The following is an 18,454-nucleotide window of genomic DNA, read 5'->3' as shown; positions in this document are numbered from 1 at the left end:
AAGGCTGCACGCATTCAGCCATTTGGGGAATGGTGACAAACAGTAAATTTAGAGAATAGACAAGCAAGCTGTTCTAGCTTACCTGCCGTGTATTACCCATCGTATGGCAATGAACAGAGGTTCATTCTTAATTCAGAGTAAACTCCAAGTATTTTGACTTACGCTTTCAGTAGCGAATAACCCATTACATGCTTATCAGACAGTGGGGACATCATAGCAGCGACTGCAGAACACTGATGCTGCAAATTTATATTCATGTTGCCCTGCAGCAATATGCTGATGTCCCATAATATCAGAAAATGAACAGATGTGCACTGTGCTGGAATAGAATACTAGCAAGTAACCAGATTTCTAAGTCTAAGGTCTTGGATACAAGAATCTCAAGTCCCTTTTTTCCCCTCCCATTACTCGTATGTGATTATATATACATAGATCCTAGTGTAAGGGAATTGGTTTCCAGCTGAGGCCTTTAAACACCACCACCATACAAGTATTTACATGATTAAACCATAAAAGTCACTTCACAACTGGGGACTGTTATTCAGAACAGCTTTAGGACTGAAACTGCCTGGCTGTCACTCAGCTAAGGATTAACGCAAAGTATACACATCAGATATTCTCTAAGGTGGGGGAATAAGCAGACTTAGAGTGAACGAATTAATGGAGGATAACAACATGCTTTCTAGAATACTCAGATCAAGTCTATCAGAGTTTTCACCACTGAAGACCCTGCCAAAGAACAAAGGTAAGAAAACGAAGGGTAGAAAGGAAGAAAGGAAGGGTAGAAACTAGTAGGAGTAACCATTGTAAATAACTACATTTATTCTGATGGCAGTATTAGCCTATGGAGCTTGGGCACTGGTGCCCAGTTCTCAGTCCTGGGACACCTCTCCAAATGTGCCATTGCAACTGTTTGTACAACAATGTGATAAAAATAGACCTGACTCGCTCCCTCAACTCCACTCAGATCATATACCCAAGGGAACGACAGAGGAGCAGAGCAGTAAAGTGTGCTTAATTTAATGCTATTTCTAAGAAAAACATACATCAAACCTCTCTCTCCAGCTAAAACTGCTGGTGTGCTCTACTCTAACATCATGAAATGGTTCGAGTTGGAAGGGACCTTAAAGACCATCTAGTTCCAAGCCCCCTGCCATGGGCAGGGACACTTTCCACTAGAGCAGGTTGCTCCAAGCCCCTGTGTTCAACCTGGCCTTGAACACTGACAGGGATGGGGCAGCCACAGCTTCCCTGGGCAACCTGTGCCAGTGCTGCAACACCCTCACAGGAAGGAGCTGCTTCATAATATCTAATCTATATCTAGAAGGAAGCCTATAATAATCCACTGATTATTAGAGATTAGAAAGCCACTACGTAAAAAAATAATCAGACAACCAAAAAACCATACATTTTTTCTATAACATCTACTCTATACCCAAAATTACAAAACTAAATGCAAAATTTTATTAAAACACTAATTTAGCAGCCCATCACTGTCAGTATTGAGAATAAATTGAAAATTAATTCACAAGCCAAATTTAAACATTTTAGTATACAGCTTTTCCTTAGCTTTAATAGTGAGATGTAAAATAAGTTACACCAGTTAACCAAGAAGATACTGTAACTTTCTGCAGCTTACCTCATCTGTCATTCCTGCTCTGATGAGAGTGAAGAGATACTTCAATAACCTCGCATCATCTTCTCGGTCCAAATCATCCAGTGGCAGTTTTTGTCTGATAGGAGCATCTGGATCCTGTGGGGAAAAAAGTCGTCATCCATCCACACAATGCCTATATGCCTCTTCCAATGATTTCCAGCCCTGTTTTGTAATCTGGAGTAACTTTTTCATGTTGGCACAACCATCTGTACAACCCATGTAACATCTAGCATGGCACATCCCTGTTTTTCCTCTCATTTGTTCTGTTCCTCTTCTGTCACTGTTCTTATCAGAAGGAGCCACTCCACACTTTGGTTTTTGCCCCAAACTTCTCATCTTCCAGCTCTTCTCACCTTCAAACATCCTTTCCCCTTCTGACTCTACTCCACCTTGTAACTGAGAAGGCTTTTCACGACAGCTGTACTTGCTTCTATTTAATCCAAACAGATTTTCCCAACCAATCGAGACCTCAGATCACTCCCCAACTGAATTAATCTTCTATGAGTGCTTTCAGTCACTGAGACAATTCATTACCTCGTTCTACTGGACAGTCCTTTCTCTCCTTGACTTCCCCATTACCTTTTGCTACAGTAGCTCTCAAGGAATCCCATCAGGACTTGGTTTCCTTGTACTAGTTCCTGTATAAAGACAGCACGCCCTTATCTGCAAGAGCTTCCAAACAATTTTATAAGCTGTTCTGGTTAGGAACATGGGTTTGTTTCAGACATAAAAAGTACTAATAAAGCCATTTACTTCACCAAATAGACCACAAGCACCTCTGATGGGGGGTGGGGATATGGACATGACTGCTGAAAGAGAAGTAGATGGATCCCCCCAAAAACCGCCAGAGGTGCCATGCCTCATTTCTGTACTAATTTTGAAATAGCACAACTACTTTTGGATAATACAACCATCTAAGAATTGGCAGAAGGCTGTGAAAATAGCATATGTGCTCTCTCTAACCCATTCTGAAACCAAACCTTACCTTAAATAATACTTACCAACTCTGTTACCAGAGCTCGAGAACTTCCAATGTATGTACTTAACTGTCGCTGCTTCAGGGAATGTAGCGTGTTCTCCCTGAGAAAAGTGAAATGTTTTTCAGAAAAATTGGGTGTGCTTTTTCAGCAGCCATCTTTTAATAAGACACAAATACTGAAAGGTATCTTTTGTTACATAGAATATGGTTACAGAAGAGACACTTGGTTTGGTTTGTTTACCAATGGACTGCGATACTGTTGTGAAAACACAACATTTCACAAGTAAATTATTAGAATCATTTCACATATCTTTGATTTCCTTCAAGAGCATCCATTATTTCAGTCATTCATATATTTAATTATGAATCAATTTTTGCATGAGCAAAATTTCCCATTAGCACTCACTATAAAGTCAGTCTAGGACAGCAATTCAACTTACGAAATACACATGATTCCAAAAGCCTGTATTCACTGGTTTATTCTAGGCATCTAGCATGAATGGTAGTCTTTGGTCTTTTCTGACTAAAACCCATCATTGATAATAAAGATGACAATAACAGCTTCTGGTGAAGGGTCAATGACAAAGTGATAACAAGAAGTTAAACAGGCAAAAATTAAAGCCAAAGAAGTGACCACCTGAGAAACACATGGTTTTATCCAGTGCAAGTAACAGGCTGATCATCTCCTCAGGTGACCATCTCTTATTGTGCCTCATTATGAAAAATCAAATCTGCATCCAGGTTAAGATTAAAGTGAATTGCTTTGATAATTTTCCTTCTATCCTTGTCTCCCAAAAGCAGTCAGTGACTTTTGAGAAGAAATACTTCAGCAGATGGGTAGGAAACCTCAATTTTTACATCTAAGAATTTAAAGAAAAGAAGTGAATTAACTGAACAACTTTTAAAAATTCACTTCTTTTTAAGAGGGATTCTGTGTCTGTGCCCGTGAGTCTTACACTTGATGGAAGTATAGACAAAGTCAAAGAAAGTCTGACTCACCAATATACTGATTTTGCATAAAACTCAATATTATCAGAGAAGTCCCCAATTTCATCCTTGGAAATGCTCTCCAGCCAATCCACCACCAGCTGGAAGAAAATTACATTGCATTTTAAAAACAAACATGTAACAAATAATATTTTAACTGCCTTCCTCTCATCTCTGGATCTACTTGTTATCTACATGGTAACCAAAGGCATACACATCCTGACAAATATTCCACTTTGATTTTAAGTATCCAACATGAAGGTTGTTTAGGTACTTGACCTCTGTTTCTCACTAGATGCTACAGTTACTACAGTGCTACTTAATAGTTTATTAATCACCACCAACAGTAACAGATGCTCCAAATGGGAATAGCCCTCAGCCTTCCATCCTCTCCAAGCCTGTCTGAAACATCTCTGATCTTTAGAAACTAAACAGCGTTATTTTTACGCATACAAAGAATAACACGCTTCAGTGAATATAAAAAAGTATTAGAAACAACTTTAAAAACGTGCATAGAGCATTAATGTTGCAAATATTTGAGTGTCTACTGATCTATTTCCATTCTCATTTTAAAAATCTTTCCACCATACCTGGCTTTGTCGAACAAGGGAATCTTTCTGAAACAAGTTGTCTACATTTGTTTTTTCACTAGCAGTTAAAGCCTATCAAAGAAAAAAGCTGATTATCACTTCATGGAAAAGAAAACTTGCCACAAAACCATGAACACCAAACTTGACACATACTAACTCAAACTTGCTACAAGTTCAGTAAGCCACCTCTTCCCTACCCCCTTTTTAAAAATGGGTAACACTATACATGTGATTTATTTGGATGTTACACTAATAACTGTAAAGATGAGATTCAGAATACAACTCACACATGTATGACCACAGAAAGAGTCTATATAGCGTATCCATTGATTCCAGTGACTGCACTCCTATTATTCTAGATCCCACTTATTACTGTAAACATAAAAAGATGACATTTTCTGGCATTTTCCAAGCCCATATGCACACTTAACATAAACAAGTGGAAAAAAAAAGAAACCCAGAACCAAAAACCCCAACCCCAGAACCCTGATCCTTCTATCTGCTCTCCTGCATTAGTTTAGCTTTCATTAGACTTGCAACAAAAAGAGAGCAGAAGAGGCATTTTCCTAAAAAAGCACAGGCAGAAGATTAGGTTTTGGCACAACAGCGTTTAATTTAATAGTGACAACTTAGCAGCAGGAATCCTAGAAGAAGCTATTTTATGACTGAGAAAAAAAAGCAACTGCAATCATAAATTTTACAGAGGCAGAGTCACTTTACTTATTGTTTTGTCTTCCAAAGCATAATCTGGCAGCAAAGGCTGGAAGCACTGTATTGACAGAGACAAGAAGGCTACAACTGAAACTAGAGTGCTAAAAAATTTGGATTTCTCTTGAGATAAATTGGAATCAGGATTGCAATGGCCAGACAGCTTGAGACCACATGTTGTTTGAGGCAAAGCAAAAATTATCTCTGACCTGTGGGAACACTACAGCTACTGATGCAACGTTTAAACAGAAATAGTTATTTCTAGTGAATTTTCGAAGTGTATGGGGAATGTTGAAGGAAATACAGTACATTTATAATACTGTTACACCAGCTTTTTCTCTTCAGAATGGAATATTTAAATTCACTTGTCACTATGTGAAAGGATTTAATATTTGTCCTGACAAAAATCAAATCGGTCTCATTTTTCGTTCACATTCTTTCACCTTCGAATTTTGAGTGGCTGCAATATTGTGATTCTAAAAATAAAATACAAGCATTTAGCTTGTATTTAGCTTCTTATATCACTTAAAAAGTCCAAGCTTACTGTGATATCAAACGCAGTTTCATCTTCCAGTGCAGACTGTATCCTATCTCTAGAAATAAAAATGCAGGAAGTTAGTGATTAAAATAAAGCTGAGAAACTTCAGCAGAATGCACAATAATGCACGTAAAAACACCTTTACAAAAATGTTCTTTTGAAAAAAATACTTGAAGTTGCAAAAGTAGTAACAGGCCCCTTTACAACTTTCATGCTTGTAAATAGATAATAAATAGACATATATATCAGCACCAAATTCCATAAACAGATTAATAGGTACTTATTGCTTCACTCCATATTTATAAATTCATTAAAAAACATATCCCAGAAGGTCAGCTCAGTGCAGAAATATAACGTGCTTTTCAAAGGACTTACCTGTAAAGTGAGGACAGCAGTCTCCAAGTCACCATCTCCTGCTTGAGAAGCCACAAGACACTGGCAGTTTTTGAAAACTTTTGCTGTCCAGGAGCTGCCCGATAAACTATTTTCCCCAGTATGTTCACCTGAGGTAAATACATGTACACACTTACATTAATATAGTAATATTGTCCAGCCCTTACAGCAATCTTTTCATTATCCTGAACGCCTTCAACAACCACGTTTGTGATTACCGTCTTCAAAGCAGGCAGATGATGCTCCACACCAGAAATTTCCTTAATTATTAATAAGAATAGTATTACCACAGCCTAGAAGCCATAAACCAAGAGAGTAGTTTCATTTTGCAATGCACTGTACAAAGCCAAGATAAAACCAGCTTGTGCTGATCAATTAAAAAGCACCAAAGACTGGGAGGCAGAGAAAAAAAAAACCAGGAAAACCCCTCCAAACCCCTCCCACACACAAAAAAATCCCGAACAAAAAAGAAATCATCAAAATTTCCAACTTTTTTTCCATATACTTCATTATCAAACATAAGGTCAGCCCTACTGGTCTTTGCAACTGCATTTATCAGTGCCTGACAGATACCCTTTCCTTTCTAGCTCTGTTAAATGGGAAAACCTAAACTGTTGGTTACCACATCAGTTACAGTATCACCAAAAAGAAATTCTATTATCTTTTCCTTTATGTCTCATGAAGAAAACTTCCAGAGCTCCTACTACTTCTGAGAACAACCTCAAACTCCTACATTTTAGGAGTACCCAATCTGTCAGGTATCAATTTATTCATCAATTTTCAAGTGGGAGGTGAACAACAGATTTGGAGAAAAGAATGAGGTGCGCCATCATGATGCAAGAGAGGAACACGATCTTCTGTTCCCTTTTGTTACCTTCCAGAACGTATTAAAAGAGTTCATTGCTGCCAGGAGCCACTGGGCTGATCTCAGGGTACGGATGAGAGGCAGCATGAGAGCTCAGGGCTCTCCCTCCACCCCCATCCCAAGCCCTGTCAGCAACATCAAAACTAATCCTTGGAGCAGCATCCTTCACTCTACTTTTGTAAGTCTCTGGCAACATACAATAACCTCCCCACAAATTCAACATGGCTTAAAACAACCACTCTATATTCGACAGTCTTGTAGATAGTATCCATATTCTCCAACAGGAGGAACGGAAGTTCCACAATCTCACAAAACAATCAAGTTCACATTTATTTTCCTTCTCTTGTCTGCTTCCCACTTGGGAACACAATTGTGGTACACACCTCATTAAAGATCTCAGCATCCTCCAACTCAACCCCAACAACAAATTTGCACAAAACAGGGCAGGAATGCATTTTCTTAACACAAACACAGGTATGAAGTCTCTTAAAAAGCAAATGATCTGTCCACCTTTCTCTTTTATGAACAACATACTGACAAAAGCATCATCATTTCTTCCTCTCAGTCAATCCCTGCTCATCCTGAACTGTCAGGTCAACAGCCAATCAAATAAAAAACTGTCTAAAAGCAGAGACACCTTCAAGCTAATGTTGAGCCCTCTACTGCCAGCTTGTTAATAACATAGCAGAGAACTCTTAAAACATCATAATGATTTTATTTATTTATACCCGAGAGAAATAAGTACATTTAAATCCAGCTTATTATCATTAACACAAAAAAAATCTATACATCTGTTAATGTTTATTGTCACTTGACACATGTAGTGGAATGGCAGCCAGATGACATTTTTAGTATTCAGCAAGCTACACAATGGGTACTCCTGTGCCAAAGTACTGTATGAGGAAAGCGAGATTGCTATTCAATGCTAGTCTTCAGTGACTCAGAAGACTGTAACCAGCTGGAAGATTTAAAGTATTTATGTTGAGCACTGTGACTTTTCAGCTCAAAGAAAACTAGCAATACTATTTTGAGAAGGGATTGTAAAATAAAAGTAAATAAACCCCCAAGCAAACTACTTACCTGACTGTTACAAATACTTTCATACTCATCCACAAGATCGAAAATGGTAGTTGATGTATGCTTCAGGAAGGAATGTAGAAAATCTGAGTACATGCTCATAGTAGCTAGAACAGATTTAAGAAGGAACAGCCATATTAGACACAAGTTGCTAAAAAGCCCCAAACCAGACTACAAAATAATCCTTCTGATGACAAGGCATCTCATCCTTTGTAAATCTAAATGAGGACAATGATGATATGTACTATTTATGTCCCATAAAGTTAGAAGAACTTCTCAGCTAAGGTAGTAAGATACAGAGAATCTACAAGGTAAGTAAAATAATTATGGAACTTTTGTTGTAAACCTGTCATTTGCACAAGCTTCAACAACAAACTCATTTGTGCATCTCCACAAAACTAATCCAGTTTGAGCCTTACTTCACCAGAGCGTCCCATCTACGCCATCAGGTTCCACAGATGACACAAACTATCAAAACTCCAATAACTGGAAGAGATTAACTTTCTGAACTTCTTAAACTAGACCGTTTTTAACAAGGAATATCAGCAAAAGATTAAAAAAAACCCAAAACAAACAAACAAATCCCCCACGAAACCGAAAACCCACATATATATTTATATTCCACAAGTAAAAACTGCGGGCAATTACGATGAAAACTTCAGATTGCCTCACCAGCTTCCCCAGGGTCATCCTCACGCAGCAGCACAGCGCTCATAGTGACATTGTCTGTCATACTGGACATGTCCAGATTTGCAAACATTCCTGTCTGCTGAGGGGAGAGTGCCATTGTCCAGCTACTTTCATCCAACTAGCAGCATTAACAAGAACATAAGGAAGAGAAATAGCAATCTCCATTACAAGCCTGTAACAAACAGCTCTGAAAAGCTAAATTTTAATCTGGAAAACAGAAATTCTCAATTTATTTTTTTTTTCAGGAAGTAACTGAAGTAGCAGCTAATCTCGTAAGACCATCCTCTTTAAAACACCATGTATCACTTTTCATTTTAAAACAAATAAATCACTCTAAACTTTCATATTCTATTATGCTAAATGTTTACTTAGTATTTTGTCATTTGAAGTGAAACAAGAGTAACATTGACTGTGTTGTAAAGCAGCTGTGAGAAGTTAAGTAAAATAGTTAAAACTTGAATCATTTACCAGTCTTCCAACCTTCTCGGTGAATTGCTCAAAACATTTGAAACAAATGAAGCAATATATGTTTAAAATAATAGCAAGTATCAATATTACAGGGGGAAATAAAGATCCACCTATAGCTTGTGGGGGCTATTTCAGGGGAGGTATTTGATAACTTATCTGACATTAGAGCAGCAAAATGACCAAAGCAGAAGACAGACTATACCTATACTGCACTGACAGGTCATCTTCCTGCAGTTGTTTCCATGACAGCAATTGTCTTCTCATCAGCAACTAATGCTAAACAAAGAGGCAGAGATGTGCCACTGGATGATTCTTTTTTCAAACTCTTAAAATGGTCCTACCCAGGAAACCACAAAGAGGGAACCAGATGACATTGCCTGTGGCAGCCTCTTAAGCATATCCAAAACCTGCAGACATATACCTGTTATTCTTCCTTTTATGCCCAAGTTTCTACCCACAGTACTCCTCTTGCCTCATCTCTTTCTGCCATTATTGCCCTCGAGACAAGCAGAACAGAATGCAATAGCACTCCAACTGCAGAGTAAAAATAACTGAAGAAATTCAGTTCCAGTAAAATCCTATCAAGTCTCTGTGGGACACACAAAAAGGGCTGATGGGTGTTCTTATCTACTAGCAAGTAAATTTCCACAAGACACAATTTTAAGTCCTTTTTCCATCGCCCTCCTGTGAAAGCCTTTGTCTAGTCCCAAGTTTCGCCCTGCTAATCTAAACTGGATTCAAGTCAGAGCACTAAATGCTAACCTAAAGTGTACTCCTCTCCACAAAACACTAGTTACAGAATGACAAGAGGCTCTGAATCAGAGGAAGAGTGCCCTTGCCAAGAGCTGTACACATGCTGATCAACTAGGCTCCAGAACCTGGTAATTTAAAGAAACAAATGGGCTGTAAGAATCTACAGAAACAACTAAAAGGGAGAATGAATTAAAATGTGCATACAGAGGGACATCTTGTTTCAAGTTCATTTAAAAATAAACAGAGATTAAATACTTCAGACGTCCCTATGATAACTTTTCTAATCAGTGTTTCTCCAAAGGCAGAAGATAATTAACACCATCTGAAAAGTCAAGAGCTTGGTCTTTGAAGTCCAAACTTTAACATCTAAGCAAAGCCCAATACTGGAGAGTGCTAAAATAAGAAAAACTCAGAAGGTTTAACTTGCTGACATAGAACAATTGTCTTTGATGAATTTGTAAACAAGCAAAGTCAGGATTTTTGTAGTCACAAGCTGATGTTATAAGGACTAGCTCAACACACACGGTGTATTTAGCAAGTCCTTAAAACCCTTAAAATTCCTGACAGCATTTCAAAGAACACCACAATAATAAATAACACTAGTAGCCAGCAGCAAGAGTAGTACTAGCAAGCTTGTACCACCCACAGTTTATCTTGGGTGCAAACAACACTGTAAACTTGTAATTTCTTATAAGTTTCACAGGAACAGAAGAGAAAACAATGCTCTATCTTACCCCTGACAGATTGCCAAAAAGTCCAGGACTTTGTAGAATCAGCGGAGATTGCCCTCCTGTTCCCAGGATGGCAGACATATCTGATGGCTTCATGAAGCTTCGAGTTAGTGCTGTAACTGAAAGAGAAAGAGAGCACCTTTTCTGAAAAGAAAAAGTATTTAAGGCTGCTATGGTCAATCAAGGAGCTCTAAAGAAATCTTACCATGGAGATTGAAGTATTTATGAGATCCGGCTCTGTCACATAAGAAACAGACAAACCAACCTGATGAAGTAACTTGCTCTTGTCTATCTTCACTTTCCTTCCACCAGAAGGCTTGTACTAAACCCATAAACCCACAATCACCACTTATGAAAGAAAAACAAGTCTCAGGCCCAACAACACCTAGAAACAAGCAGGTTAACTATCAATAATGGAACTTAATAATCTATACATCTAGCTATGCTGGAGTTATACAAACACCCTGGTAAGCAACTCTGGAGTATACTCAAGCCCTAGTTTTTCAAGCAGGGCACATATAAATGTGAAGACAAAGCCTATCTATTGTCATTTCAGTTCCTCCTCAAGTCAAGCAGCATTCCAGATAGATGCCTGATGCCACGTTGAATGTGAGTGTATTATGCACCAAATATGTGACACGCCTTCAGTTACCAGAGTTCACTGGTAAACACACACCATGAGCACAAAGAGCAATAAATCTCCAGTCTCTCTTGGAAACTGGTCTCCAAATCCCTTAAAGCAAAAGGCAACCACAAGCCTGCTCTACTAAGCACTGCATCTGCTCCAAATACTCCTGCACATCAGTGCCGTGGCTAGTGTTCTCAGGAATGTTTGACCTATGCTAAAAACAGAGATGCTGCTTTGAAAGATTAAAATGCCACTCTATGACAACAGGGAGCTCCACCACAACAGACCTCCACACAGCTCAAAGAACACAGAATTTGCATGAAGATAGTAGCTACTTTGATCCTCTTATCAATCACAAACAGCCTGGGAAGACATCTAAAAACTTTGTTGCATCAAGACAGTGACAGCCAAATCAGGAGTTGTGTCAATAGTGGTAATGAAGGAATGACACAGCCCCAATATTTTGTTATCCAATTTGGAGAAAGAAGTGCTTGTACAACCCTCAGCAGCAGTTCTTGATAACAAGACAGCTTCAGTCAGCACTGAGATCACTAATGTTTCCTCTTGGACTTGAGGACTGCTGGATTCAAAGGCATCTAAGACACCCACAGCAGCATATACAACCACAAAATAAAAAGCAGATCCAGGGTCTCCATGAGACTCCATCCAGTTTGGAAACAGCTGATCAGATGTTTATGGCACTTAGTTTGTTTCTGCCCCTTCCTCCCCACCCCCCAGTGTCCGAGGTAAACAGAATTTTCTCGGAATGTTCCCAGTCCTGAAGATCATCAAAAGTGTACCTCAGATCTCTGACAACCTCAAATTATAAGGGAGCAAGGCCATTGCAAAAGGTACAGGGACCTTGGAATGCTTCCTATCAATACGCAGATGTAGTTTTCCATGCATCAGTTTCACACAGATTAAGAAAGCTGAAGAACCAAAGGTTTCTGTCCCAAGGTTTCTGTCCTTGTACTAGCATGTTTCTTGATTCACCACAAATTTTCCCTGAACTCTTGAGATGTGAAAGTGAGGTATATTGAAGATCAAAGAGACAAATACTTGAGAGAAACTGAAATGATACTGGACATAGAGTCAAACAAAGAAAATGAGCCCATGGTGAGGCAGGCTGTGTCCCTGCAGCCCAGGGAGGTCCATGGTGGAGCAGATCTCCACCTGCAGCCCATGCAGGACCCCACGGTGGAGCAGGGGGATGCCTGAAGGAGGCTGTGACCCCGTGGGAAGCCTGCACTGGAGCAGGCTCCTGGCAGGACCTGCGGCCCTGTGGAGAGAGGAGCCCACACTGGAGCAGGTTTGCTGCAGGACTTGTGACCCCGCGGGGGACCCACACTGGAGCAGTCTGTTCCTGAAGGATGCACCCTGTGGAAGGGACCCACGCTGGAGCAGCTTGTGAAGAACTGCAGCCTGTGGGAAGGACCCACACAGGAGAAGTTTGTGGAGGACTGTCTTCCATGGGAGGGACCCCAGAGCAGGGGAAGGGTGTGAGGAGTCCTTCCGTGAGGAGGAAGGAGTGGCAGAGATAACGTGTGATGACTGGCCACAACCCCCATTCCCTGACCCCCTATGCCACTTGGGGTGAGGAAGAAGGGAGAGATGGGTGGAAGGTCTTTTAAGATACGGTTTTATTTCTCATTACCCTACTCTGATTTGATTAATTTATTACAAAGTTCACCAAGTCAAATGTGTTTTGCCCGTGACAGTAATTGCTGAGTGATGCTTCCCTGTCCTTATATCAACCCACGAGCCTTTTGTTAGATTTTCTTTCCCCCCGCCTTGTCCTGCTGAGGAGGGCAGTGACAGAGCGGCTTGGTGAGCACGCAGCATCCAGTCAGCATCAACCCAGCACACTGAGGTTGGAGGGAACCTTTGGAGATTATCTACTCCAACCCTCCTACCCAAGGAAGTGTCAACTAGAAAAGGTTGCTTTGGTTATCTTCAAGGTTTTGTTTCCAGTCAACTTTGGTTATCTCCAAGGACAGAGACTCCACAGGCTATCTGGGCAACCAGTTCTAGCGTTCAATCACCCTTAGAGTAAAAAAAAGTTTTTCTTATGCTTAAACAGAATTCCCTGTATATCCTGTTGTGCCTTTTGTCTTTTCACTGGGCACCACCAAGAGCCCGGTCTTTTACCCTCCCATCAGGTATTTATTATTTATTAACAAGTATTATTATTTACTAACAAGATCCCCTCAAGCCTTCTGTTTCCCAGGCTAAACAATCCCAGCTCTTCTCAGCTTCTTCTCAAATGTCAGCTACTCCTATCCCCTAAATAACTTTGTGGCCCTTCACTGGACCCACTACAGTGCATCCATGTCTTTCTCCTTATGAATTGTTATTAATTATGAAGTCCACATGTATAATTCCTTTAACTAAAGAAATAAAGCAGTCTTACCTGGCTGGCGATGCAACGAACTGGGAGTTCGGGACAGCAACTGGCCTCTGGGTGTCGTGTTTCCAATAGAGTCATCCAGGCATGCAAGAACTGATTAATAAACGAGTTAAGAAACCACACTTTTGGCTCTAGTCAAAATTATTGTGAATACTGGGAAAGGAAAAATATTTTGCAGTAGCTCAAATATTATGAAGATTACACATCTACTGTTTCAGACTGGAGCAGAAAATCCCATTCATAAACCTGAGTTAGGTCACAAAATGTTTCACCAGAAGCTTAAAAGCTGGAAGGCTGAAAGGGACACTGCAAAGTAAAGTTCAGAGATATGAGAATGCCAGGGCTGGGACGACTCCTCACTGTTCAGATCAAAAACAATACTTCTGTCCCACAAGGAGCTGCTCTGTGCTAGACAATATGAAAATCTGAGACTGAATGCATGTAAAAAAAAAAAGTTTTCCCTCTCTCAGTTCCAGCGTGCCGATGACTAACAGAAAACGTCTCTGTTGCCCTGTTCTGCTTCTGCCTGTCAGCAACTAGATTCAGTGCTCTACGTATGGTTTACTAAGTAGTTGTGTCAAAGTTTCAGTATCCCATGTCGTATCAGCATCCAAGAACACTGCGATTCTTAGGCACGATATAATCAGGGCCACTACCTCACTAGTTCTATTTTGCTTGCAAAAACCAGATGGACAAGAAAATGTTCTGGATTCCTTTGCTATCATAACCAGAAAAACACTATTCTATTAGATGTCAAATTACATTCCATGTCTGTGAATTCCTCTTGCTATTACTGTGGATGGGAAGTTAAGATACACTGAATAATTAACAATACTCTGGGAACACAGCACGTGCAAAAGAGCATAAAACCATAAAATTCAGATATAACGGACTGAAGAAAACTTAAGTTTCAAAAACTCAGAAATGGAGTCAGCTCCGGCTCACATAGTTCTTGGGCTGACATCAACCTGAGTTCATAAGCCCATGAAGAACCGTGAAACACAACACCACACAAACGTGACGGCACAAGTTTAGGACACAGGCAATGCAACATCCCTGTAATCATATTTAACCCATAATTGAAATAATAAATCTAAACATAGTAAAGAATCGACTATACAAGCATTTCAACAATCTCTTACTTTCCCTATTCTATCCTGACTCCTTTCCCTAAGCCTACTTGAATAATCTGTTCCGAGCCATCACTACAACAGCTTTCACATGGTTTGGGACTACAACGTGGGGAAAAGGAAAGGAGAGAAAAAAAAACCACTCAGAGGAAATGCTATTCTGTGAAAAGGCAAAGAATTGCATCTTTTGGCTTATCCTTAAGTTCTTCTGCTAAGGCCAAGTAACGTACCATATCACTGACAACACAGGATTTTTGTAAATGAAACTCACCCAGATTTCCCAGTCACACTTTCAGTCAGTCACTGATATCCCTCTCTAGCAGTTTTTAGACACTGCAATCATAGCTTTGTTTTGCAACTTTTCTCCTTCATAATGCATGCAAATACCACAGACTACACACAGAAGGGGAAAACACAAGACAGTTCAACAGCAAAATTTTGGCTGCAGAATACCTCTCAATTTCACATTATATGCATACGTTCTTCACTTCAAATAGGCATAAACCAAAGAGTAACTTGCAGTATATTTTAAAACTATTCCAACCATGCTCAAAATCAAAGCAGTGGTAAAAATACAGCACCTTGCGAACACAGCAAGCAACGGTTAAAGAGAAGGTGAACAGTCTTTTCAGGAAAAGGATACCAGAAACTCTTTTCTGAGAGCTTTGCTTCCGCCCAGGTCTGGCCATCGCTGCATCGCGGGGGGATAACCTGTCTTCAAAACCATTCCTAGACAACAGCAACACAGGCACAAGATAAGCCAGTGAACCCAAGCAGAACATAGAACAAGATTGTCTTGTTGCTTCAAGTAACTCACAGCTGGGAAGCTTAAACAAAGCATAAAGTCATCGCCAGTTCCAGCACTGATGTGCGGTTTCCTCTAGAGATGCAACAGTATAAAATCAGTTTTGAATTGAAAAATCCAACTGAACGAATGACATGGTTTCGTTACTTGACTTTTCCCTTCGGACACACAAAACCACCAGACTGAGGCGGCTCACGTCCCTTGCAGAAAGGTACCAAAATCGCGAACAACTGCTGGAACGCGGAGTTGAAGCTAGAGGGGGGAGCGAAGGCCGCCGCTGCGGCTGCCGAGGCCGGCCCGCCTGCGGAGCGCCCTGCAAGGGCCCGGCCCCACCGTTCCTGCGGCGCGGACAAACCCCGCCACCTACATACGCACTCCAGAAGAAATGAAACACAGACAAAGCTCTGGGCTGACATAAAGCCTCCGACACCCTTCGAGCCCTGCTGCGCTCCCCAGCCCGCACTGTGCGCACACCGCTCCTGCGCGGTCGCCGCAGGGGGATACATCGCGTAACGCCCCGCACTGGTCCGCTCCGCACCGCACCGCACCGCACCGCACCGCACCGCCCCGCGGGGGCCCGCACCTCCCCTGCGCCCCGCCGGCACCTAATCCCCCCGCGCCCCTCACCTGTCCATGGCAGCCCCGGCCCGCCTCAGCCCGGGCTCCACCGTTCCCGCCTCCGGCCCGCGGCCCGGAAGGACACGAGCGAGCTTCCGCCTGCGCCAAGCGGGGCGGTCGCACCGCGCATGCACCGCCCCGGCAGCGCGGCTGGGCGGGAGTGGGCCCCGGGGCGCAGGAGGGGCGGCGGTGCCGCGCTGGGGCAGCCGGGCATTGGCGGCCGTGAGGGGTAGCGGGCTGGGCTGCCCTCTTCTGCGCAGGCAGCGGCTGCCTCCGGCGGGGGGCTGCGCTCCCGCCAGTCCCCGGGCAGCGGGATCCCGCATTGAGCGACAAAGCTTAAATGCGCCTTCCATCCATTCCGCAGTTTAAACTTCAGGTGCTGTTTACGTTTTCTCTCTCATTGCACAGAGAAGGAATAATCTGATGCACAAAGTATTTCGTTCCCATTCAGCTAGGGCAACCCCCCTCCCAGCTTTTGCAAAAATGAGCCTGTATTTGCCAAGTTACAAACTTGCATCTGTCACAGAATGGTTTGGGTTGGAAGGGACCTTAAAGCTCATCGAGTTCCAACCCCCTGTTATGGGCAGGGACACTTTCCACCAGACCAGGTTGCTCCAAGCCCCGTCCAACCTGGCCTTGAACACTGCTAGGGATGGGGCAGCCACAGCTTCTTTGGGCAAACTGTGCCAGTGCCTCACCACCCTCACAGGGAAGAAGATAGTATTCCTCTTCCTCTCCCATTTCTCCCCGTTTAACATGGACTACTGGCAAGTACTACTTCCAAGAGGTAGTGACCACCGTGCAGGATCACTCACTCCTTATCGCCTTGGACAGACAAAGAGTGTTGCAAAACTACCTCTCCCTCCCTAAAATGGATTTTAACACTTTTTAACTATAGAAAGATACTGTTATTACTCTTATCAGTACAAATGATTGTGCTAATGATCATAGTTCATTTCCTTGTGCCTTAGGACAAGGAACTGTCCAAACTGCATTTTTAGTGTAGATGGGCAGGTTCTGAAAAACACTTGCAAGTGTATTTGGGGCTAGAGGTAGCTACGAGGGAGTCCGTTGAGCAAATTAGGCACTTAAATTTCTCACAGAGAGAGGCATACACTTGAAAACAGCTGCAAAAGGCAGCAGAACTGCAAGACAATGTCTGAAGCCCAGCAACTCGCTTAAGATGCTGATAAAATGCTTCATGTCTCATTGAAGCTGCTGGAGAGCCTAACCTCAGGCGGCTTTGCAAGAACAAAACTGAGAAGGCTGACAAAGATCAGGTATGCAAGAACAAAAGCAAGCAGAAGACGCTCAGGGAGCAGGTATGTCACTTGAGAAATGGAGTTTTGGATTAAAAAAAAAAAAATGAAGTTGTCCTATCATGGGTACTATCATGAAAGCACAAACAAAAGCAATACCCTTCATTACAGTGAACTAAAAGAATGGGAAAGGAACCATTATATCCTAATTCAGTACTACATATTTAATAGAATTTACCTCTTAGCACATTCTCACAAAACAGCGTAGCATTATGGTTTCTGTAATGCAGTAGGAAATTCATACTAATGCACAAATTAGTACCTGGTTCAGTTCCTTGCCAAGAGCTCACACTCTCAGGCTGGCCCTTTCTCAGGGCAGAAGAGTGTGAACAAATGAGAAATGTAATGATGACAGAGAAATGCTTGCTTCGTATGTGGCCTCATGCTTATTCAAAGTAATGGCAGATGAGAACAAAGGAAAAGAAATGAGGCTGAAGAGAAATTAAGAGGGCAGCATGCATGCTTTATAACCCCCCAAACCAACCTAACCTGTAAAAGAAGGTAAAATATTTTGGACCCTTGAGAGAATTTGTTGCAGTATATATAGCCTCTTTAAGTGCAGGCTGGGGAAGCACCTTAGAGGCTTCAAGTTGGCTCCAGGAAGAGGGCAAGGGTAGGAAACAGGACAAAAACCTGGAGGTGTGTTTTCAAGGCAGTGTTTTTTGACTAGCATCCCAGTTCGTATTTATCTAATGAGAGGGAAAGGGGAAAAATGGAGGGGAAAAAAAAAGAACCAAAAGTCTCATGCAAGCATCTTACACAGAAGGGAATGCAAATTTTTCAGTCATATAGAGGATTCTGAATTTAAATTCATAATTAAAAATTATAAATCCATCTTAAGTTTCACGTTTGCATCCACACTGATCCTAACTGCAGCCCCACTGTTAGAATATCGTGAGGGGCAGTAATACTCCATACTTAGAGACAGAACAAAGAAAGACAACTTGTCAGGTAGCACGACTAACACTGAAACATAGCATGTTTATTGCCAATGCCAAAGATTCCTCTGCTCCCTACTAGCTGTCTGTGCAGGTAGTGGGGTTCACAGGATATACTACGTTAAAGTTCAGCATATACTAGATTTAAATTAAACAAGTAAACTAACTCAAAA

At 41.5% G+C, this 18,454-nt stretch overlaps 1 protein-coding gene across 1 annotated transcript in view; it reads right to left on the bottom strand.

The window, feature by feature from the left end:
* The window catches only part of NUP107 (nucleoporin 107), a 29,506-nt gene extending 13,366 nt beyond the window's left edge, over positions 1–16,140 (bottom strand). The window contains exons 1-12 of the mRNA XM_030479647.1: positions 16,034–16,140; positions 15,245–15,330; positions 13,475–13,564; positions 10,440–10,555; positions 8,467–8,602; positions 7,798–7,901; positions 5,835–5,962; positions 5,466–5,514; positions 4,214–4,285; positions 3,636–3,724; positions 2,659–2,737; positions 1,640–1,753 (exon numbers count right to left, since the gene is read on the bottom strand). Of these exons, the coding sequence (XP_030335507.1) occupies positions 1,640–1,753; positions 2,659–2,737; positions 3,636–3,724; positions 4,214–4,285; positions 5,466–5,514; positions 5,835–5,962; positions 7,798–7,901; positions 8,467–8,602; positions 10,440–10,555; positions 13,475–13,564; positions 15,245–15,330; positions 16,034–16,041 (1,071 nt within the window). The 5' untranslated portion in view covers positions 16,042–16,140. The remainder of the gene's footprint in view (positions 1–1,639; positions 1,754–2,658; positions 2,738–3,635; positions 3,725–4,213; positions 4,286–5,465; positions 5,515–5,834; positions 5,963–7,797; positions 7,902–8,466; positions 8,603–10,439; positions 10,556–13,474; positions 13,565–15,244; positions 15,331–16,033) is intronic.
* Between the last annotated feature and the right edge of the window lie 2,314 nt (positions 16,141–18,454).

Source organism: Strigops habroptila, chromosome 3 (assembly GCF_004027225.2).
Source record: "Strigops habroptila isolate Jane chromosome 3, bStrHab1.2.pri, whole genome shotgun sequence".
Taxonomy (NCBI): Eukaryota; Metazoa; Chordata; class Aves; order Psittaciformes; family Psittacidae; genus Strigops; species Strigops habroptila.
This window is presented reverse-complemented; position numbering and strand designations above follow the sequence as displayed.